Raw genomic sequence first — 23,712 nt, 5'->3', positions numbered from 1 at the left:
TAAAACTCTCATAAGTCCGATCTGTATCAATGGGGTAATCGCCAAAGTTGTACATCAGCCTAAGTCCTGGTTAAGAGATTACTTTTCTTGTTTTGCCCAGCCGGGTGTCTGACACGCATGGAAACCCGTCACCGTGACCGGCCGGGTGTCTGACACGCATGGAAACCCGTCACCGTGACCGGCCGGGTGTCTGACACGCATGGAAACCCGTCACCGTGACCGGCCGGGTGTCTGACACACATGGAATCCCGTCACCGTGACCGGTCGGGTGTCTGACACGCATGGAAACCCGTCACCGTGACCGGCCGGGTGTCTGACACGCATGGAAACCCGTCACCGTGACCGGCCGGGTATCTGACACGCATGGAAACCCGTCACCGTGACCGGCCGAGTGTCTGACACGCATAGAAACCCGTCACCGTGACCGGCCGAGTGTCTGACACGCACGGAAACCCGTCACCGTGACCGGTCGGGTGTCTGACACACACGGAAACCCGTCACCGTGACCGGTCGGGTGTCTGACACACACGGAAACCCGTCACCTTTGCTTAAGAGTCTCCAAACCCGACTGAGAATTCCCCACATCGCCCCCACACCCGGAAACCCCAGAGAGGCTGAAAGCCCGGCCACCGGTGGTAGGGCGGGTCGGGCAGGAGACATGGAGCAGCCGGAGCCCGCTGAACGGAGGGAGCGGGCGGGTTAGTAGGGAAACAGCAGGTCAGAGAGGTAGGAGGGCGCAAGGCCATGGATGGCCTTGAAAGTGAGGACAAGGATCTTGAATTCGAGCTAAACCGGTTTGGCCATTGAGAGCGCTGCCTCAGCTTTCCTGCTGCTTGTCCAGCGAGGACCACCCTCCCCATTAGTTAGTTAGTCAGTCAGTTAGTTAGTTAGGGCTTTGGCTTTGGAACTGTTACCCTTTTGTTCATAAACCAGCAAAGTGTTTTATTTTTGAGGGTAACTCTCAGCCCCGAGGGATGTGGGATGTTCTTCCAACACGAAAAGCACTGCGTAAATGTCATTTGTTGCTGCTGTTGAGCAACTGGGCTCCTCTGCTACACGACCGCAGAGTCTCACACAGTCGAGGCTTTTTGGGGGGGGTGAGTGGGGAGGAGAGATGACCTGAATACACGCTTGAAAGGATGAGTCTTAGGCAGGGAGGGAGGGGAGAAGGTGGTGGGACTCCAAGGATGAAGTGTGTGTCAAAGGGCTTGCATTTCAGCGCACGCTTTCTTAGATTTGTGGATTCCCTGTAGCTCAGGGGTTAGACCCCTCCCCACGCAAGTCACAGTCCCTGAAGCTCAGGGGTTAGACCCCTCCCACGCAAGTCACAGTCCCTGTAGCTCAGGGGTTAGACCCCTCGCCTCGCAAGTCACAGCCCCTGTAGCTCAGGGGTTAGACCCCTCCCCACGCAAGTCACAGTACCTGTAGCTCGGGTTAGACCCTTCGCTTCGCAAGTCACAGTCCCTGTAGCTCAGGGGTTAGACCCCTCGCCTCGCAAGTCACAGTCCCAGTAGCTCAGGGGTTAGACCCGTCGCCTCACAAGCCAGAGGACCCGGGTTCGATTCCCGGGCGGGTCAGGTCAGGGCGAAACCTTAGGCAAGTTTCCTTACTCCCCATACACAGACACAGACACACACAACACAGAGACATACACACGTACGCACACACACACTCGCCTGTTTTCCAGCAGTAAGTAGGCACCCGATAGTTGATCGATTTGCGGATCGCTTTCCGGGGGTAACATCTCCCGACAGTCGGGGCAGGGGTGAAGAGAAGGGAGTTCACCTCTCTCTCTCTCCCCCCACCCCCCCAGTTCCCTGAATCACAAACTCGCTCGCTTCACGACTGTTTATGGGGACGTCGCTGGGTGCAGTTGGCTGCCACGTTTCGGCCACGAAACACACAGTCACTACACTTTACAGCGTGTCCCGTGAAGCGCTTGGAGACGTGATTTTCCAAGTTCGCTGCCGTCTCGTCGGAATTGGGGAGGGGTGGGGGGGGGGGGGTTGTCGGAGGGAGATGCAGAGACGTGGTGGACTTAAAGAGTGAGTAAAAGGATGTTGCGGCGATCAGGAGGATACAGAGGAGGGTAACCAGAATGATTGAGGGGGGTGGAGGGACTGGATTTTGAGGAGCGATTGGATAAACTGGGCAAGTTCACACTGGAGACGAGGAGGTTGAGGGTCGACATGATTACGGTCTTCAAGGGTCTGGATCTGGTTGACCAGGAGAAGCTGTTTTATCTTGTACTGAACGGCAGAACCAGAGGCCACACGTCCTGGGATTGAAGGGGGTGAATTCGCACCAAATCTACGGGGGACACAACCTCAGCGAGCAAGTAGTAAACGTGCGGAACAGGTTCCCTAGGAAGACAGACAGACAGACGGTGGACGCAGAATTTGTTTCAGGAAGAAACGAGAGAGATTTCTGTTAGAAAATAATATCTCGTGGGGGGTGGGGGGGAGAGAGAGACAGTAGCTCGGGACACCACCCGTCTAGCGACTGCCAGGACGGTGGACAGGCCAACTTAGCTGGACCTCTGTCTTCTTTCATCCAAGCGTTTTCTTCCGTTTATAAGGTGGCTTTATTTTCGGAATTAACGCTTTGTGCTGTGTTGCAGTGAAACGTGCAAGGTTGGGGTGGTGGGGGGGGGTGGGGGGGGGGGAGCAATATCCAGCTGTGCTTGTACAGTCCTCTCTTTAATTCATGTGATCTGCTGTTAACCATAATAATAATCATTTTTTTTTTGTTTGTATAATGTTAATTCTGACACCTTTCTCCCCCTCCCACCCTACCCCCACCTCCCTCCCTCCCTCCCTCCCTCACCCTCCGAACACAAGGTACAGGAGATCAAACTCAGAAGCCATTACTGGTCACCCAGCGGTGGAGATGATTAGAGAGAAGTTAGCGACACACTGCGTACAATGCAGTGTCTAGTTAGACAAAAGTCTAGGGCTTAGTTAGTTAGCGAGGCTCAGACAATCAAACAATGAAATGAAACTGTAATGACATGAAGTTCGAGAAAAAAACTCGCACGCACAGTTGAGACCCTTCAGGATGCCTACGAGACCTAAGTATTATTATTTCCTCCGTACGTCAGAGAGAAAAAAAAAAATGAATTAAAAGAAAAAAAAAATGAATGAAAAACGCTGAAAAAAAAAAGACTTTTTTTTTTAAAAAAAAATTGTTTAAGAAATATATTTAAAGAAATCGCTGCAAATTTGTGTTCTCTTTTCGCTAGGATTTTCTTCTCTTTTTGTTCCGTTTTGGTTTTCGACCTGTGTTAAGCTTTGTGTTACGTTTAATTAACTACTGTTTAGTGAGGGAGGGAGGGAGGGAGGGAGGGAGGTTTAATCCCGAGGGTGGGAAATGGGCGAGGCAGAGTTGACAAACAGCAGTGTCTTGTTCGGAGGGGAGGGGGCACGGATTTACGTAACCTTTTTTTTTTTGGCTTGGCGTTTCCAACTGATTTCCTCTCCCCCCCCCCCCCCCTCCCCACCCCCCACCACACACACACACACACACACAGGCACCACCTTCCCAAACACACGGAGCTGGGATATTAGTGGGAAAACGCCCTCATCTCACAGAATCATAAACCGTTAACAGCACGGAAGGAGGCCATTCGGCCCATCGTGCAAGCGCCGGCTCTTTGGAAGAGCCGCCAACTCCCCCACACCCCCCCCCCCCCCTGCTCTTTTCCCGGAGCCCTGCAAATCTCACTTTCCATCAGTACTTTTTCGCCTAAATACGCAGTCACTCCACTTTACAGTGTATCCCGTGAAGCGCTTTGAGACGTCTCTTAAGACACGATGAGGCGCTGTAACAAATGCCAGGATTATTATTATTATTACCCGCCCGTTCCTTCTCTTTAGGCGGAAGTTAAAGAATCGACTTTGAGTGTTTTGTGGGCGAAATGCGGCAGCCAATTGCGCCCAGCGACGTGCCCACAAGCAGTCGCGGTTTAAGCGACCGCATTTATTGTTTCGCGGGTGGGATTATCACCCCCGGAAAGTTACCCGCCATTCGACTAACAAGCGGTTAAACACGGGCGTGCGTGTGGAGTACGGAAACTTGTCTTAAGGTTTCGCCCGGTCCCACCCGGGAATCGAACCCAGGTCCTCTCGCTTGCGAGGCGAGGGGGTCTTCACCCCCTACACTGCAGGACTGGCTTTGTAAAGCCAGACTCCTGCCTCTCCACCCCCTCCGCAAACCTCCCCTCACCCTCCCACCCCCCTCCCATCGCCCGCCAATCACCAGCACCACACCACCACAAAAAAAACATTGCGTTGTATTGTGCGAACGTACACAGAACTGTCCATTGAGACCTGACATTTTGGGGTTTAGCTGCCCTGCCTTGCTTTTTCTCCTCTCCTCCGGGCAATACTCCTAAATTGGTGCATGTGTATGTTTTTAATACATATACCAAGATTTATATATATATATATATTATACATTCATAGATTACTGTTAGCTGTTGTTTAAAACATTATATATAGATATATACTATGTGCCGTTCCGTGACTGACTGTTGTGACCTGCTGCTCACTGGGGTCTTGTCTGCTTACCCCCCCACCGTTCCGTTTGCAAAGGTTTCGATCAAAATATCACCCAGACGAGGTTGGGAAGCGCAAGCAAGAGGCTGACTATGGCATGCGAACCCGACTGAGTGTGTACTGTTACCTGATGGAGCACGGCTGGTTCGATGGCATCTCGCTGGACATCGACAAGTCCAACATCATAATGAAAGCCTTGGACGCAGGTAATCCAAATTCCCGTTCTCCCCCCACCCCATCACCCCAGCCCTCGCCAGGCCCCACTGGCTCCCCAATACCCCCACTAAACCCCGTCCCCCCAACACCCCAGCCCTCGCCAGGCTCCACTGGCTCCCTGTCACACACTAAACCCCGTTCCCCCCATCACCCCCAGCCCTCGCCAGCCTCCACCGACTCCCCATCACCCCCACTAAACCCCGTCCCTCCCATCACCCCAGCCCTTGCCAGGCTCAACTTGCTCCCTATCACCCCCACTAAACCCCGTCCCCCCCATCACCCCAGCCCTCGCCAGGCTCTGCTAGCTCCTGTTTGACTGCTGTTGTTGACCCACCAGCCGTCATCAAGATGGAGGGGGGGACGGAGAATGACGTGAAGATCCTGGACCTGGAGGACGAGGAGGAGAAGGCGGAAAAGTCTGAAGCTGGAAAGAAGGAGGAGGGTCTCCGGGGGGGCTCTGACGCTGACCGGAAGCTGGCTATGGAGAAAGAGAAGGAAGAGAAGAAAGAGGAGAGCGGCAAAAAGGTAGAGAGGAGGGGCTGAAGAAGCTGAATTGATGGGTTAACGGAACATAACATGTAGGAGCAGGAGGAGGCCATTCGGGCCCTTCGAGCCTGCCCCGCCATTCAATCATACCTGATCTTCTAATCTAACTCCAGCTAATAACCTGACGCTGCCTTATCCCCATATCCCTTAATCCCTTTTGCAATAAGAAACCTATCTATCTCAGTCTTGAATATGTTCAAGGACTGAGCGTCAACAGCCCTTTGGGGTAATGAGTTCCATACAATCACTGCCCTTTGAGTGAAGAAGTTCTTCCTCAACTCAGTGTGAAAGGGTTGGCCTCTGATTTTAAGGTTGTGACCCCTGGTTTTAGTTTCTCCAACCGGGGAAACAATCTCCCACTATCTACTCTATCTGCCCTTTGATGATCTTATAGGTTTCTATAAGATCCCCTCTAATTCTTCTATATTCTAGAGAATATAGGCCCAAATAGGTCAACCTATCCTCGTAACTCATCCCCTTCATCACTGGCACTAACCCAGTAAATCTACGCTGTACCCCCTCCAAGGCAAGTACATCCTTCCTTAAATAAGGAGACCAAAACTGCACACAGTATTCCAGGTGTGGTCTCACAGGGCCCTATACAGTTGCAGCGAGACTTCCCTACTCTTATACTCTGATCCTTTCATAATGAATACTAACATAACGTTCACCTTCCTAATCGCTGCTGCACCTGCAGACTAACTTTCTGTGATTGGTGTACAAGGACATCCAAGTCCCTCTGGACACTAACACATTCCAATCTCTCCCCTTCTAAAAAATAACCCGCTCTACTGTTTTTGCTCCCGAGGTGGATGACTTCGCACTTCCCTACATTATACTTCATCTGCCACCTACCTGCCCAATCACCTAACCTATCTATGTCTCGCTGCATTTTTTAATGTCGTCCTCTGTGTTGACACTTCCTCCTAGTTTTGTGTCATCCGCGAATTTAGATATATTAACTTCGATGTCCTCATCTAGATCGTTGATGTAGATGGTAAATAGCTGAGGCCCAAGGACTGATCCTTGTGCACTCCCCTAGTCACATCCCGCGAATCTGAAAAGGACCCGTTTATCCCTACTCTTTGTTTCCTACCCATTAACCATTCCCCAATCCATATTAATATGCTCCTCCCAATTCTATGGGCCCTTATCTTTTGGACTAACCTTTTATGTGGCACCTTATCGAATGCCTTCTGGAAGTCCAAATAGACCACATCCACTGATTCACCCTTATCGAGTTTACTGAAAATATCCTCGAAAAACTCTATGAGATTTGTCAAACATGACTTCCCTTTTGTAAAGCCATGTTGACTTGGCCTAATATATTGTGCCCTAAATGCCGCATTACCACATCCTTAATCAACGATTCTAAATTTTTTCCTATCGCTGATGTGAGACTAACTGCCTATAGTTCCCCATCTTTTCCTTTCCACCTTTTTTAAATAGTGGTGTGACATTTGCGATCTTCCAATCCATGGGGACTGTTCCAGAATCCAAGGAATTTTGGAAGATCAGACACAAGGCCTCCACTATCTCATAAGCTCCTCTTTTAAAACCCTGGGATGCAAGCCATCCGGACCAGGGGATTTGTCACTTTTTAGTGCTAACAGTTTCCCAGCACCAATTCCTTACTAATGAAAATTTCCCTAAGTTGCTCCCTGTCCTTATACCTTTGGTGCATCTCTATTGTTGACAGACTGGTTGTGTCTTCTCGGGTGAAGACAGGTGCAAAGTACCCATTTAGGGACTCTGCCATGTCCTTGTTCCCCCATTACAACTTCTCCCATCTCTGACTGAAGTGGACCTGCATTTATCCTCACCAGCCTATTCCTCTTAATATAATTGTAAAAACTTTTGGGGTAAGAGCGGGGGAGTGGGGCTAGTTGGGGTAAGAGCTTGGGGAGTGTGGGCTGGTTGGGGTAAGAGTGGGGGCCAGTTGGGGTAAGAGCGGGGGAGTGGGGGCCAGTTGGGATAAGAGCGGGGGAGTGGGGACTAGTTGGGATAAGAGCGGGGGAGTGGGGACTAGTTGGGGTAAGAAGTAAGAGCGGGGGAATGGGGACTAGTTGGGGTAAGAGCAGGGGGAGTGGGGGCTAGTTGGCAGCTCTTCCAAAGAGCCGGCACAGGCTCGATGGGCCGAACGACCACCTTCTGGGCTGTAAGGCTGTGTGGTTGTGTGAACGTGAGGGTCTCTGAAGGTGGGCTGTGCTCCCAGGGAGAGAGCGTGTCTGCGGGGGACGAGGAGAAGAAACAGCAGGAGAGAGAGGAGAACAAAGCCAAGCCCCCGGGCGAGGACAAGGGAGAGGAGCGGGACAAGGCCGACAAGTCCACGGTGTCTGAGGAGAACTCCGCAAAGAAGGTATCCCTCGTTCTTTAGTCTTGACCACTTTCTGCTAACCTCTCGGTCTCTCCCCCTCTCTCTCTCTATATCAGTCTCTCTCTCTCTCTCTTTCTCTCTCTTTCATTCATTCATTCATTCTCTCTCTCTCTCTCTCTCTCTCAGTCTCTGCCCCTCTCTCTCTCTCTCTCTCTTTCCCCTACTTGTCCCTCGTGCCTCCGCTCCACCATCGGCAACCATGCTTCCAGCCCCCCACCCCCGCTAACTGGCAAAAGGCTTGTGGAGTCCTGGTTAGACCCCGAGCAAGCCAGAGAACCTGGGTTTGATTCCTGGGCGGATCAGGTCAGGGCGAAATCTTAGATAAGTTTCTGTACCCCCCCACGCACGTGAACACACACACACGCACACACCTCTGTTTGCAGTGAGTAGGAGCCCGGTTGTCAGTGGATTGGGGTGGGGGTCACTTTCCGGGGGTAATAATCCCCTCAAAACTATAATACTAATAACTTGGTCACTTCAACCCCCGGCCGTTTGTGGGGACGTCGCTGGGTGCAATTGGCTGTCGCGTTTCGCCCACAAAACACACAGTCACTCCACTTGACAATGTGTCCCATGAAGCGCTTTGAGACGTCTCAACGATGTGATGAGGCAAATCACATCAGACAAACCCCGGGATTATTATTATTAAACTGGGAAGGTAATCGTTGAGCTCTCGGAGACGCTGTGACCATCCAAGTTGCTGCCGTTGATGGTGGAGTGCCGGCCTTGTGATGGGCGAGCTAACGCACTCTATCTCTCCTCCCCCCTCGCTCGCGCAGGTGGGCAAGAAACGCAAGAGAAAGCGCAGCGGAGACGACAGCTATGACGAGGATGATGGCACCGCTTCCGATTCGGAATCCGAGCCTGAGGCAGCTCCTACCGGCCTGGAGAAGCCACAGGAACCCAATCCAGGTACTGGCCGGGGAACAACAGCAACAGCAACACAACCACATACAGCGCTGGCTCTCTCTCTCTCTCTCGATGGCTGAGCTGTGTGTGGGTTTAGCCGGTTAGACCCCAGCAGTTACCCCCCAACACACACTCTGGGCTCCCCCCAAAGCCTTGGCTCTCGCCAACCTGCGCCTAATACTCTCCGGAATTAGGTAAGCAGAGGGCGTCCCTCCGGGGGGAGAGAGAGAGAGAGAGAGAGAGCACATTCCATCCCAACGATCTCTCTCTGGGGTTTCCAGGTGTGGGGGCGATGTGGGGAATTCTCAGTCGGGTTTGGAGACCCTTAAGCAACGGTGACGGGTTTCCGTGTGTGTCAGACACCCGACCGGTCACGGTGACGGGTTTCCGTGTGTGTGTGTCAGACACCCGGCTGGTCACGGTGACGGGTTTCCGTGTGTCAGACACCCGACCGGTCACGGTGACGGGTTTCCGTGTGTGTCAGACACCCGACCGGTCACGGTGACGGGTTTCCGTGTGTGTCAGACACCCGACCGGTCACGGTGACGGGTTTCCGTGTGGAGGTAGGAGAGTGACCAAAGGCGGCACGGTCTAAGAGGAAAGGAAGGTTCTTGAAACAGGTCTTGAAGGAGGCACGGCGAGGGGGCCAGGCGAAGGGACTGTGGGATGAAGTTCTGGATTTCATTCCCAGCAATATGAAACCTCGGGCAAGTTTCTACATGACTGATAATAATGCCTCAAGAAAAAAAACAATTATAAATTGGTTGTTTCAAAACAGGATTGCTGCCGCGTTTCGCCCACAAAATATACGGCCAATTCACTTTACAGTCTGTTCTGTAAAGCGCTTTGAGATAATAATAATAATAATAATCCTTGCATTTGATATAGCGCTTTTCACGTCGGGAGGACGTCCCAGAGCGCTTCACAGAACACACTGTAAAGTGAATTGACTGTATATTTGTGGGTGAACGCGGCGGCCAATTGCGCACAGCAATGTCCCACAAACAGTCGTGGATTGGAAATGACCAATTTATTATTGTTTTTGGTTTTGGAGGGATTATTATTAGGCTCTGTGTGGAGTAAGGAAACTTGCTCAAGGTTTCGCCCTCTGCCTGGGATTGAACTCAGGTCTCTCACTTGCAAAGCGAGTGCTCTAACCACTGAGCTACAGGACTCCAAAGATGTCTACAGATGTCTAGAAGACGTGAAGGGTTCTGCATCAAATGCAAGGATTATTATTATTATTATTGGTCTGTATTCCCTTGAATTTGGACGGTTGAGGAGTGGAGTCCTGCAGCTCAGGGGTTAGACCCCTCACCTCAAATGCGAGAGAACAGGGGTTTGATTCCCGGGCGGGTCAGGTCAGGGCGAAACCTTCGGAAAGTTTCCTCACTCCCCCCCCCCCCCCCACACACACACACTCCCCCGCTCTTACCCCAACGAGCCCCACTCCCCCGCTCTTACCCAATACCCCTGCAATTTTTTTCCTTTTGAAGTCCCTATCTAATTCCCTTTTGCAAGTTGTTATTGAATCCGTTCCCACCCTCTCAGGCTGTGCGTTCCAGACCGTAACGATTCTCTTGTGTAAAACAGTGTCTCCTCATTCTCCCCTCTGGTTCTTTTGCCAGAGGGAAGATGAGAACCTTGGTCTTTTTTGGTCTAGTGATTCCCATGTGTTAGCCCCAAATCTTTGCCCTGCCCGGGGAATCGAACCCAGTTCCTATTTTGCATCCGGGCCCTTGAATGCCCAGTGCCTTGGGACGTCCTCCTGGTGTGAAAGGCGCTGTACAAGTCTAATTAGTTGTTGTTGTTTTTGTCCCCATCGAGAGTTGTTGTTGTTGTTGGTATAATTTCCTGCTTCTCTTCCTGATTAGGTAAAGCGAGAGAAGGGGAGGAAAAGAACCAGAAAGCAGGTAAGCAATTTCACCCTGACCTGGGGACAGGGAACAGCAGCAAGTTAATGTTACTTCGGGGGGAGTGGGGCTAGTTGGGGTAAGAGTGGGGGAGTGGGGCTAGTTGGGGTAAGATCGGCGGAGTGGGGCTAGTTGGGGTAAGAGTGGGGGAATGGGGCTAGTTGGGGTAAGAGCGGGGGGGACTAGTTGGGGTAAGAGCGGGGGAGTGAGGACTAGTTGGGGGTAAGAGCGGGGGAGTAGGGCTAGTTGGGGTAAGAGCGGGGAGTGGGGCTAGTTGGGGTAAGAGCGGGGGAGTGGGACTAGTTGGGGTAAGAGCGGGGGAGTGAGGACTAGTTGGGGGTAAGAGCGGGGGAGTAGGGCTAGTTGGGGTAAGAACGGGGGAGTGGGGCTAGTTGGGGTAAGAGCGGGGGAGTGGGGCTAGTTGGGGTAAGAGCGGGGAGTGGAACTAGTTGGGGAGAGAGGGGAGTGGGGCTAGTTGGGGTAAGAGGGGGGGGGCTAGTTGGGGTAAGAGCGGGGGGGTGGGGGGGGGGGGGGGGGGACTAGTTGGGGTAAGAGAGGGGGGAGTGGGGCTAGTTGGGGTAAGAGAGAGGGGAGTGGGGCTCGGCACAGGATTTATTTTTCTAACCAGCCGTGTATTTTGTGGGTGGGTGGCTGCGTGTGTGACTGTGTGTGTGACTGTGTGTGTGTGTGTCTTCAAAGCCCTCCTGGGCTTTGCTCCTCCCTACCTTATGGAGTCCTGTAACTCAGTGGTTCGAGCCTTTGCCTCTCAAGTCAGGTCGGGGCGAAGTGTTTGGCAAGTTTCCTTACTCCTCTCCCCCCCCCCCACCCCACACCCCCCACCCACCACACACACACACACACACACACACGCCTGTGTCCCCGGCAGTCGGTAGGAACCCGGTTGTCAGGCGATTGGGGGATCACTTTCCGGGGGTAATAATCCCTTCAAAACAATAATAATTTGGTCACTTCAACCCACGGCTGTTTGTGGGGACGTCGCTGGGCGCAGTTGTCCCCCAAAACACGCAGTCACTACATTTTACTGTGTGTCCTGTGAAGCGCTTTGAGACGTCACGACAACGTGATCAGGCGCCGGGTCAAACGCCAGGATTATTGTTGTTGTTGTTGTTGTTATCATTTTTACCTCTGTGACCTGCTAACGCTGTGTCAACCTGTCCACTCCCTCCACGGGCTCAGCGGGCTCCGGCCTGCTCCATGCCTCCCGCCCTGCCATGCCCGCCCTCACCATGTTACTAAAGCTTCTCTCTCTCTCTCTCTCTCTCCGGCCAAACCGCAGACGAGCCCAAAGCGGAGAGAAAGGAGGAACACAAGGACAAGCCCAAGGAGGAGAAGAAGGAGATGGAGAATGCCCCCAAGCCCCGCCCGCTACACAAGACCTCCTCCCTCTTCATGAGGAGCATCGCCCCCAACATCTCGAAGGCCGAGATCATTGCGGTGAGAGCACGCGGGGACAGGAGGAGGCCATTCAGCCCCTCCAGCCTGTGCCGCCATTCTATCGGATTGTGGCAGATCTGTACCTCAACTCCAATTACCCGCCTCTACCCCATGATGCCCCGACCTGATAAAATGTTTATCGACTCTATAGGGGGAGAGGAAGAGGGAGGGAGGGAGAGGAAGAGGTGGGGGTGAGAGGGGAAGGGAAGGGGAGAGAGGGGAGAGGGAGAGAGAAATGGCTGATCTGTACCTCAATTCCAATTACCCGCCCTTGCCCCATATCCTTCTTCTTCCTGTTCAACCCCGTTTTGTGAGAATAATTCTTGCGTCCCGTAGTGTAGTGTAGGGGTTAGACCCCTCGCCTCGCAAACCAGAGGACCCGGGTTCGATTCCTGGGCGGGTCAGGTCAGGGCGAAACCTTAGGCAAGTTTCCTTCCCCCCCCCCCCACCACACACACACACACACACACACACACAATCCTCTGTTTCCCAGCAGGAACCGCTTGTTAGTCGATTGGGGGATCACTTTCCAGGGGGTAATAACCCCTTCAATAACTCAGCCCACGGATGTTTGTGGGGCTGCCGCTTTTCGCCCCACAAAATATACAGTCACTACACTTTACAGTGTATCCTGTGAAGCACTGCGGGACGTCTCAACGATGTGATGAGGCGCCGGGTCCAAACGCCAGGATTATTATTATTATTATTTGTGCTGTGTTGTACCTAAAGCTTGTGTTTCTGTCTCTCGCCAGCTGTGTAAGAGGTTCCCTGGCTTCATGAGAGTGGCTCTGTCCGACCCTCAGCCTGAACGCAGGTAAGCCACGGCGTGAGCAGAGCTTCACCTGGTAGCTGGACTGGCTGGGTGGCTGGCTGGGTGGGTGGGGGGGGCGGGTACATGGACATTTAGGGGGTGAGGGTGGACAGTTGACATAGGAACAGAAGGAGGCCTTTCTGCACCTCATGGCTCAATCTGTACCTCCACTCCAGTTGACAGGGGGTGCGTCGGGGAGTTTGGACTGTTGACATAGGAACAGGAGAAGGCCATTCAGCCCCTCGAGTCTGTTCCACCATTCGTAGAATCATAGAGTTATGCAGCCTAGAAGGAGGCCATTCGGCCCATCGTGTCTGTGCGGGTCTTTGAAAAGAGCTTTCAAATCAACCCCACTCCCCCGCTCTCTCTCTCCCCCCATAGCCCTGATTCTTATCGAATCAGTTCACCCGCCCTCCCACCAGTGGGAATAGTTTCTCCTTGTTCACCGTATCGAATGCCCTCATCACTTTGAACATTTCTATCAACTCTCCCTTCAGTTTTCTCTGCTCCAAGGAAAAGAATCCAAACATCTTTAGCTTCTCGTGATGACCGCAGTCCCACATTCCTGGTAGCATAAGAAATCTTTGACGAAAAAGAAAACAATCTAATCTGTGTTGGAAAGAACGTGCTTCAACCTATTCCACGGGTTAACTATTCGCTCACTGAAATAGTGCTTGCGTAGACTTGTTCTGAATTTAACCCCCCCGTCCCCCCCGTCCCGTCCCGTCAATCGCAGGCCGTGAGTCCTCTGGTTCTACTGTTCTGGACAAGTTGAAACAGCCCGTCATTTTAGCCCCTCGAGTCTGTTCCGCCATTCTGTTAGATCACGGCTGATCTGTAGCCTCAACCCCCGCCAATTGACCCCAATTGGGGGGCAGTGGGCAGTGGGGGGGGAGACCTGGTGGGATTTCTCCTGTGGGGTTGAGGTTGCTAGTAGCTACGCCTCGCGTAGCATCCAGTGCAGTGACTGACTCACTAACTGTGGGGTGGGGAGTGTGTGTGTGTGTGTGTGTGTCCTCGCCCCTGCCTACACTCCAACCCGCTCCCCCCCAACCCCTCCCCCCACCCAACTCCGCCACCGCTGCCTCCACTCGGCCGGCTCTGGCCTCCAGGTTGTCCCTCCGCTCCACCATCGGTGGCCGTGCCTTCAGCCGCTGCGCCCCAAAACTCTTATCACTCTCCCCCTCAATTCCTGCGCCTCAACCCCTCCATCCCTCCCTACCCCCCTCAAGCGCTCTGGGACGCTACCCCACGTGAAGGGGGCTGTGTAAATGCTGCTGCTGCTGTTGTTGTGGGACAGGGAGAGGGAGACCACGTTGGGATTATGACCAGTTTCTCCTGTTAGATTTTTCCGCAGAGCCTGGGTGACCTTCGATCGAAGTGTGAACATCAAAGAGATCTGCTGGAACCTCCAGAACATCCGAGTGAGTGACAGAACCGTAGGGTCTTACAGCGCAGAAGGAGGCCATTCGGCCCATCGTGCCTGTGCTGGCTCTTTGGAAGAGCTGCCAACTAGCCCCCACTCCCTCCCCCTGCTCTTACCCCAACAAGCCCCACTCCCTCCCTTGCTCTTATCCCAACTAGCCCCCACTCCCTCTCTCCGCTCTTACCCCAACGAGCCCCACTGCCTCCCCCGCTCTTACCCCAACTAGCTCCGCTCCCTCCCCCGTTCTTACCCCAACTAGTCCCACTCCCCACAATGTGTGTGCATCAGACTGGCTCAGTGGTGTCGCGCTCTCCCTCCTCTGAGTCAGAAGGTTGTGGGTTTAAGCCCCGTCAGGACTTGGAATAATACAGTTGTTGCAAGGGCTGTTTTTATCACACCTCCCTCTCTCTCTCTCCCCCTCTCCCCCTCTCCCCCCCCCCCCCCCCCGCCCACACACAGTTACGTGAGTGTGAGCTGAGCCCTGTGGTGAATCGGGATCTGGCGAGGCGGGTGAGGAGCATTAACGGCCTGACACAGCACAAACAGATCGTGCGAAACGACATCAAACTAGCGGCCAAACTCATCCACTCCCTGGACGACCGGTCCCAGCTCTGGTCCTCCGAGTCCCTCAACGAGGACGGGAGGGTTGAGGTACGTGGGCTGTTTTTACCTTGTGGCCAGAACAGTAGAACCAGAGGCCACGGCCTGCGATCGAAAGGGTGGGTGGGGGTTAAATTCGTAACAAACCTGCTGAAACATTACTGCAGTGAGCGAGCAGTTAACATGGGAAACAGCACAGGCTTCGCAGGGAGACAGACAGACACAGGGAGAGAGACAGACAGACACAGGGAAACAGGGAGTCCTGTAGCTCAGTGGTTAGAGCACTCGCTTTGCAAGTGAGAGACCTGAGTTCAATTCCAGGCAGAGGGCCAAACCTCGGGCAAGTTTCCTTACTCCACACAGAGCCTAATAATAATCCCTCCAAAACCAAACAATAATAAATTGGTCATTTTCAATCCCCGACTGTTTGTGGGACATTGCTGTGCGCAATTGGCTGCCGCGTTCGCCCACAAACATACAGTCGATTCACTTTACGGTGTGTTCTGTGAAGCGCTTTGGGACGTCCTCCCGACGTGAAAAGACAAGCGCTATATCAAATGCGAGGATTATTATTATTAAACAGACAGACAGACACAGGGAGACAGTCGGTGTTTCAAGAACAAATGAGATCGATTTCTGTTGAAATGATATCTGAGGATACAGTATCTACAGACAGACAGACAGACAGACACACAGACAGAGACACAGACACAGACACAGATACTCTGACCATGCTAAACTGGAACGGTCCTTGGTTTTTCGTCAGCAAATTCTTATGCTGTTAATCAGTCAGACAAACGCCTGGCCCTGCTCCGCTCATCACCCTTGCCTTAGAAGGACGTGACCTCAGCAACATCTACAGCAAATTATATCATCGTTGTTACACTATTACTCAGCCTCTCCCTCCTCCGAGTCGGAGGACCCGGTTTCAACTCCCAGGCAGGTCAGGTCAGGGCGAAGCCTTAGCCAAGTTTCCTTACTCCCCACTCCTCCACACACACACACACGCGCGCCTCTGTTTACCAGCAATCAGTAGGAATAGACCTGTTAGTCGATTGACGGGTGGCTTTACGGGGGAAATAATAATAATTTGGCCACTCGAGCCCACGGCTGTTTGTGGCGGCAGCGTTTCGCCCGCAAAGCACACAGTCACTCCACTTCGCAGCCTATCCCGTGAAGCGCTTCGAGACGTCTCGCCGACACGATAAGGCGACCGGTCAGATTGGGGATTATTATTAATATTATAGGATACCAACGGTAAACCGTCGACGGTCGGGCCTTCAGCCTCTTCGCCCCCCACTCCCCCCCCCCCCCCCCCCCCCACTCTCTGGAACTCCATCCCACAGTCCCTCCGCCTCGACCCTCCGCCTCCTTCAAAGCCCTCCTCTTCGACCGACCGCGCCTACGGACACCTTCCCCTCCCTTGACCTGGTCGGTGTTTGCAGCGCCTCGTTCCGCCACCAGAAGACCCCAGACACCAGCATTGAACCCCGGGGGGAGGGAGGGGGGGGGGAGGGAAGACGTTCCCAAAGTGCTTCCCGGGAATTTGCCGCCAAGCGCAGTGACCGGTCAAGATCGGTCGCCCGCAATCGCCCGTCCGCCTGCTTTTGGCCCCCAAAATACACAGCCACAACAACAACCCCCCCCCACCACACCCACACACACACTACACGTGAGTCCGGGAGTCACTACGCTCCACGGTGTGTCCCGGGAAGCACTTCGGGACGCCGTGCCCCGGCGTGAACCGCGAGGGGTTGTTGTTTGCGGTGATGGTAACGGCCCCCGGGCTCGGCCTTCGCCAGAGCCTGTCTTCGCAGAACCCCATCCTGAAGAACATCACCGACTACCTGATCGAGGAGGTGAGCGCGGAGGAGGAGGAGCTGATGGGCAACACGGCCACCGACACCCCCGACGAGGGGCCCAAGGAAGGCAACCCCGAGGTCAACATCGAGAGGGACGACAAGCTCATCAAGGTGGCCAGCCTCTCTCTTTCTCTCTCTCTCTCTCTGTCTTCACTCTTTCTGTCTGTCTCTCCGTCTCTCTCTCTCTCTCACTCTCTCTCTGTCTCTCTCTCGCTCTGTCTCTCTCTGTCTCTCTATCTTTACTCTCTCTGTCTCTCTCTCTCTCTCTCTGTCTCTCTCTCGCTCTGTCTCTCTCTGTCTCTCTCTGTCTCTCTATCTTTACTCTCTCTCTCTGTCTCTCTCTCTCTCTCTCTCTCTCTCTGTGTCTCTCTCTCGCTCTGTCTCTCTCTGTCTGTCTCTCTCTATCTTCAGTCTCTCTGTCTCTCTCGCTCTCTCTCTGTCTTCACTCTCTCTCTCTCTGTCTCTCTCTCTGTCTTCTCTCTCTCTCTCTCTCTCTCTGTCTTTCTCTCTCTCTCTCTCTCTCTCTCTCTGTCTATCTCTCTCTGTCTCCCCGTCTCATCTCTTGTCTGTCCGCCTATCTGTATGTCTCTCTAAAGAGAGAGAGAGAGAGAGAGAGAAAACCCGCTAAAGCTGTGTCTGACCCTCTCCAGGTCCTGGATAAGTTGCTGCTTTACCTGCGGATCGTCCATTCCATTGATTACTACAACACCTGCGAGTACCCCAATGAGGACGAGATGCCCAACCGGTGTGGCATTGTTCACGTCAGGGGCCCCCTCCCCCCCAACCGGGTCTCCCAGCACGAAGGTAAGAGCTGGTGGGGTGGGGTATGGCCCCTGTGCTCCAGTGCCCATTGTTTAATAGGAACGGGAGGAGGCCATTCAGCCCCTGCAGCCTGTTCTGCCATTCCATTCCATCAGATCTTGGCTGACCTGTAGCTCAATTCCCACTTACCCGCCTTTTGCCCCATAGCCCCTAACCCCCCCCGCCGCCGCCCTCCTCGACCTGACAAGGAGGGAGGGAGAGGAAGAGGTGGGGGGGAGAAGGGAATAGGAGAGAGGTGAGGGAGAGAGAAAAATGGCTGATCTGTTCCTCAACTCCCATTTACCCGCCTCTGCCCCCTATCCCCTACCAACCTGCCCGCTCCTTCCGCTCAGCGAGCTCCGGCCTCCCCCGCCCAGCCCTGCCCACCCCACCATCGCAGCCTCTCTGCTCCCCCCGACCCACCCTGTGGAACTCCGTCCCACAGTCCTTCCGCCCTCGCCCCCTCCCTCACCTCCCTCAAGGCCCATCTCAAGACCCTCCTCTTTGACCAATCACACCTTCGGTCACCCTCCTACCCCCCCACCCTCCCCGCCCTCCACCCCCTCTTGATCCGAACCCCTTACTGTCCAGCGCCTTGGGACGTCCTCCTGACATGAAAGGCTCCGTGTGTAAACTCACTCTCTCTCTACCCTCTCTCCTTCTACCCTCTCTTTCATTCCCCTTCTCTCTCTTTCCCCTCTCGTTCCCCCACCCCATCCCCTTTCTCTGCCTCCTCTCTCTCCCCCATCTCTCTTCTCCCCCCCCACCCCCTCCCTCCCCTCTCTCTCTCACCACCCCCACCCCCCTTTCTCGGTGGCATCCCCAGTGGCCGAGTGGCAGAAGCTGTTTGAGGAGAAGCTGACGCCTCTGTTCAGTGTGCGGGAGATTCTGTCGGAGGAGGAAGCCAACAAGATGGGGAAGAAAGATGGGGACCAAGAGGTGGAGAAGTTCATCGTGGCCAATACACAGGAACTCGCCAAAGACAAGTGGCTCTGCCCACTGAGCGGCAAGAAATTCAAGGTACAGAGAGCACAGCAGAGTCTGTAGCTCAGGGGTTAGACCCCTCGCCTCGCACCCCACAGCCCCTGTAGCTCAGGGGTTAGACCCCTCCCCTCGCACCCCACAGCCCCTGTAGCTCAGGGGTTAGACCCCTCGCCTCGCATCCCACAGCCCCTGTAGCTCAGGGGTTAGACCCCTCGCCTCGCACCCCACAGCCCCTGTAGCTCAGGGGTTAGACCCCTCGCCCCCACCCCACAGCCCCTGTAGCTCAGGGGTTAGACCCGTCGCCTCGTAAGCCAGAGGACATGGGTTCGATTCCCGGGCGGCTCAAGTTTCCTTCTCCCCACCCCCTCCCCCCCCCCACACACACACGCAGAAACACACATATACACCACACACACACACACACACAGGCCTCTGTTTACCAGCAGTACGTAGGAACATGCCTGACAGTCGATCGGTGGATGACTTTTCTGGGGGTAATGATCCCTTAAAAAAAATGTGGTTGCTCATCCCATGACTGTTTGTGGGGACATCTCTGTGCGCAATTGGCTGCCGCATTTTGTCCACAAAGTAATAATAATTTGTTGCAGTGTTTTTGACGCCTTCGAGACCTCTCGCAGAATATACCGTAAAGTGGAGTGACTGTATATTTTGTGGCGAAACGCAGCAGCCGATTGCGCCCAACTGCGTCCCTACAGACAGCCGTGGTTTCGTGCGGCCAATAAATTATTATTTATTGTTTCTTTGCTTGAGGGCTTTTTGGCGTCTCACCGACGTGATGAGGCGCTACGTCGGATGCATTTGATATCGCGCCTTAACACGCCGCCGAGAAGTCCGAAACCGTTTCGCTGTCAGGTGTAGTGACTGTGCATTTTCCCTCGTCTCCCTGCTCTGGCAGCTTCATCGCACCATCAGGGCCGGGCCATTCAGGAGCGAGATCAAGAGGTGGTTTTTCACACACACACACAAAGGGGAGTGGGAATCTGGAACTTTCCCTCTCTCTCTCCCTCCCTCCCTCGCTCTCTCTCTCTCTCCCTCTCCCTCCCTCTCCCTCCTCTCTCCCTCTCTCCCCCTCTAGAGTTTCTAGAGGTTTGTTAGGTCGGGGGATTAAGGGATGAGGGGAAAAGGCGGGTAATTGGAGTTGAGGAACAGATCAGCCATTTCTCTCTCTCTCTCCTCTCTTCCGTTCCCTTCTCCTCTCTTCCCCTCTCTCCCCCACCTCGTCCTCTCTCTCTCCCTCCCTCGCTTTTCCTCTCTCCCTCTCTCCTCTGCTCCCCTCTTTCCCCCTCACTCTTCCTCTCTCTCTCCCTCTCCCCCTATAGAGTTGATAGATGTTTGTCAGGTTGGCGAGGGTCGGGGGATACGGGGCAAAAGGAGTTGCGGTACAGATCAGCCACGAGCTGATGGAACAGGCCGGAGGCGCTGAATGGCCTCCTATTCCTATGTAGCTGTGACGGCTTTGCCCCGTGCTTGTCCACAGGGGCCGGAGTTTGTCCGTAAGCACATCTTCAACAAGCACAGCGAGAAGATCGAGGAGGTGAAGAAGGAGGTGGCCTTCTTCAATAACTTCCTGATGGACGCCAAGCGACCAGCACTGCCCGAGATTAAATCCAACCAACCGTCGGCGCCGGGGGCTCAGACCCTGGGCGAGATGTCGCTACCTCTGTGTGAGTGTGTGTGTGAGGGTGTGTGGGTGTGCGCGTGCATGTGTCTGATGCTGTGTCAAATGCAAGGATGTATATTATTATATTAACCTTCCTGTTGTTTTCCCCCCTCACCCCCCTACAGTGGGCATGACGCCAACAATGGGGTACCCTCACCCCCAACAACAGGGCTTGTTGGGGTTCGGCCAGCCTCGTCCACCCGTCATGGGTTACGGAGGTGAGACTCACACTGACCTCTACACACAGGCGCGCACACACTGTCCGGCTCAGACACAGGCCCCTCACCCAAAAACACAGGACATTTACACACGGAGCCTTTCATGTCCAAGGCGCTGGACAGTCGGGTTCGGGGGTTGGGATCGGGAGGGGGTGGAGGCCAGGGAGGGGGTGGGGGGGGGCAGGAGGGTGACTGAAGGTGCGATCGGTCGAAGAGGAGGGTCTTGAGATGGGCCGTGAAGGCGGCAAAGGAGGGGGCGCGCGAGGGGGAGTTACTGAGGGATGGAGTTCCAGAGGGTGGGGACAGAGAGGCTGAAGACCCGACCATCGATGGTCGACAAGTCTTCACCCCCACCTCCAACTCCCCCTCCCCCCCCACCCCACCACTCCTTACTCCCCCATCACTCCATGTGAAGGTCTAGCTTTCTCTTGAATGCATCTAAAGTCATGTTACCCCCATATTTCCGCCCCCCCCCCCATGCCCCTCCACCCCCTCCTTATCTCTTGTCCTCCTCCCCCCGCTCTTACCCCAACTAGCTCCCATTCCCCCCACTCTTAACTCCTACCCCAACTAGACCCCACTCCCCCCGCTCTTGCCCAACTCGCCCCACCCCCCCGCTCTTACCCCAACTAGCCCCACCACCCGCTGCCTCCCCTCGCCCGGCTCCGGCCTCCTGCTTGACCCTCGCGCCCTCCCCTCCACCATCAGTGGCCGGGCTTTCAGTCACTAACCCCCAAAACTCCCTCACTCCCTCCCTCTCTCAATCCCTCGTCCTTGCCCCCTCCCCCCCATCCTTCCCCATCTTCAGAAGACCATCCTCTTGCGGTAATCTCAGCGGCGCTCTCCGCCGCTGCCCAGGGCTCTGGGGGGCTGCGCTGTTGAAAGTTGCGACTGACTGACCCCCTTGTCCTCACCAGGTGGGCCAGCGTACCCACACCCTCAGTATGGGGGCCGGGGGACTTTTGACGGGTACAGAGGGCAGGGAGGATACCCGGGCAAGCCCAGAAACAGGTAGGTCTGAGCACAACTCATCCCTTTCTCTTTAAGATTCCCACACGGGACAGACACAAACACACGCACACACACACACGCATACAGATACACTCAGATCGACGCAAACACGGACACACACACACGCCTGTGTCCCCGGCAGTCAGTCGCTTGTCAGGCGATTGGGGGATCACTTTTCAGGGGTAGCAACCCCTTCAAAACAATAATAATTCGGTCACTTCGACCCCCGGCTGTTTGTGGGGACGTCGCCGCGCTCGGGCCACCGAAACACACAGTCACTGCACTGCACGGCGTGTCCCGTGGGGCACTTTGAGACGTCTCGACGACGTTATCAGGCGCCGGGTCACACCCCCGGGGTTATTATTGGTAGAGTTTTGGGATCGGGCTCGAGCTGAGTCAGTAGCTATCCTCGCTCCCTTTCCTGCCCGGTTCAGGGCCAAAGCCATTAATGTTGGAGCCGAACTGACTGCCAGGTTTGGCAACGGAAAGTCAGGATCGAGCCAGCTTTCTGTGGCGTCCTCGAGAATAATAATAATAATAATAATAATAATCGTCGCGTCCTCGAGCGTAGTAAAGTGTAGTGACTGGGCGTTTTGCCCAGCGACGTCCCCACACTCAGCCGTGGGTTGAAGCGGCTGATTTAGTATGTGGTTTTATTTCTTGAGGGAATATTATCAGGCGTGTGTGTGCATGTGTGCTGTGCGTGTGGGAGGGTGGGGTGGGGGGGGTGGGGGTTGGCGGGTGAGCAAGGAAACTTGCCCAAGGTTTCGAGCTGTCAGGAATCGAATCCAGATGCGATTGCTCTAACCACTGAGCTCCAGGACTCCCGGCAGAAGGGTAGTCATTGCACACAGCAGTGACCCACACACAGTCTTGCTTTGAGGGACCAAATTATTGTTTATTGGGAGGACTGTTACCCCCTCTCCTTGGAGGGGCACGTCCCGCTTACCTAATTCCGGAGAGTATGAGGCACAAGGTTGGCGTGAATCCGTGTGTGTGTGTGTGTGTGTGAGTCTGGGTATGAGTCAGTGTGTGTGTGTGAGTCAGTGTGTGTGTGTGAGAGTCTGTGTGTGTGTGTGTCAGTGTGTGTGTGAGTCTGTGTGTGTGTGAGTGAGTCAGTGTGTGTGAGTGAGTCAGTGTGTGTGTGTGTGAGTCAGTTGTGTGTGAGTGAGTCAGTTGTGTGTGAGTGAGTCAGTGGGTGTGTGAGTGAGTCAGTGTGTGTGTGTGAGTCAGTGTGTGTGTGTGAGTCAGTGTGTGTGTGTGTGAGTCAGTGTGTGTGTGAGTCAGTGTGTGTGTGTGTGAGTCAGAGTGTGTGTGTGTGAGTCAGAGTGTGTGTGTGTGAGTCAATGTGTGTGTGTGTGTGTGTGTGAGTCCGTGTGTGTGTGAGTCCGTGTGTGTGTGTGTGAGTCAGTGTGTCTGTGTGAATGAGTCAGTGTGTGTGTGTGAGTCAGTGTGTGTGTGAGTCAGTGTGTGTGTGAGTCAGTGTGTGTGTGTGAGTCAGTGTGTGTGTGTGTGAGTCAGAGTGTGTGTGTGTGAGTCAGAGTGTGTGTGTGAGTCCGTGTGTGTGTGTGTGTGTGTGAGTCCGTGTGTGTGAGTCCGTGTGTGTGTGTGAGTGTGTGTGTGTGTGAGTCAGTGTGTGTGTGAGTCAGTGTGTGTGTGAGTCAGTGTGTGTGTGTGAGTCAGTGTGTGTGTGTGTGTGAATCTGTGTGTGTGCATGTGTGAGGCAGTGTGCGTGTGTGAGGCACTGTATGGTGTGAGGCTGTGTGTATATGACGACTGATTGTGACATGTTACCTTAACTGAGGACCCTGTTAATTTGCTCCTAGGATGCTCCGAGGTGACCCCAGGAACATTGTGGAGTACAGAGACCTCGACGCCCCTGAAGATGTGGATTTCTTCTGAACAGGACCAAAATCTGAGCGCACAGCAGCCAAGCCACCGTTTTTATCCTCTCTATCTGTCTGTATCAAGGTCAGGGGACGTGTCCCCGGGGTAGGTGTTATAGTGGGTTCAGGCACTGACGCCCTCGTTTATAATGTAGAGACTGTTTCCCCCCCCTCCCCCCCCACATTGAGATTTCCGCCCGTGTCATTTTCTTTATCAAGTGTTTGAAATAAAATAATAATAATCCTGGGGTGTGACCCGGCTCCTGATGGCGTCGTCGAGACCTCTCAAAGCGCTTCACGGGACACGCTGCAAAGTGTAGCGAGTGTGTGATTTGTGGGCGAAACGCCGGCAGCCGATCGCGCCGAGCGACGTCCCCACAAACAGCCGGGGGTTGAAGTGACCAAATTATCGTTTATTTATTTGGAGGTATCATTACACCCGGAAAGTGATCCCCCAATC

General features: G+C 54.2%; 1 protein-coding gene across 1 annotated transcript in view; it reads left to right on the top strand.

Annotated features, from left to right (window-relative positions):
- Nucleotides 1-23,496, top strand: part of srrt (serrate RNA effector molecule homolog (Arabidopsis)) — a 29,496-nt gene extending 6,000 nt beyond the window's left edge. Inside the window, exons 6-21 of the mRNA XM_042346372.1 lie at nucleotides 4,593-4,762; nucleotides 5,110-5,297; nucleotides 7,534-7,677; nucleotides 8,475-8,607; nucleotides 10,479-10,517; nucleotides 11,815-11,972; nucleotides 12,725-12,786; nucleotides 14,129-14,207; nucleotides 14,669-14,860; nucleotides 16,612-16,782; nucleotides 17,322-17,475; nucleotides 18,299-18,492; nucleotides 19,955-20,141; nucleotides 20,263-20,355; nucleotides 21,273-21,366; nucleotides 23,193-23,496. Coding sequence (XP_042202306.1) covers nucleotides 4,593-4,762; nucleotides 5,110-5,297; nucleotides 7,534-7,677; nucleotides 8,475-8,607; nucleotides 10,479-10,517; nucleotides 11,815-11,972; nucleotides 12,725-12,786; nucleotides 14,129-14,207; nucleotides 14,669-14,860; nucleotides 16,612-16,782; nucleotides 17,322-17,475; nucleotides 18,299-18,492; nucleotides 19,955-20,141; nucleotides 20,263-20,355; nucleotides 21,273-21,366; nucleotides 23,193-23,268 — 2,134 coding nt within the window. The 3' untranslated portion in view covers nucleotides 23,269-23,496. The remainder of the gene's footprint in view (nucleotides 1-4,592; nucleotides 4,763-5,109; nucleotides 5,298-7,533; nucleotides 7,678-8,474; nucleotides 8,608-10,478; nucleotides 10,518-11,814; nucleotides 11,973-12,724; nucleotides 12,787-14,128; nucleotides 14,208-14,668; nucleotides 14,861-16,611; nucleotides 16,783-17,321; nucleotides 17,476-18,298; nucleotides 18,493-19,954; nucleotides 20,142-20,262; nucleotides 20,356-21,272; nucleotides 21,367-23,192) is intronic.
- The last annotated feature ends 216 nt before the right edge of the window (nucleotides 23,497-23,712 follow it).

This window comes from Callorhinchus milii, unplaced genomic scaffold (genome assembly GCF_018977255.1).
Source record: "Callorhinchus milii isolate IMCB2004 unplaced genomic scaffold, IMCB_Cmil_1.0 Scaffold676, whole genome shotgun sequence".
Taxonomy (NCBI): Eukaryota; Metazoa; Chordata; class Chondrichthyes; order Chimaeriformes; family Callorhinchidae; genus Callorhinchus; species Callorhinchus milii.
This window is presented reverse-complemented; position numbering and strand designations above follow the sequence as displayed.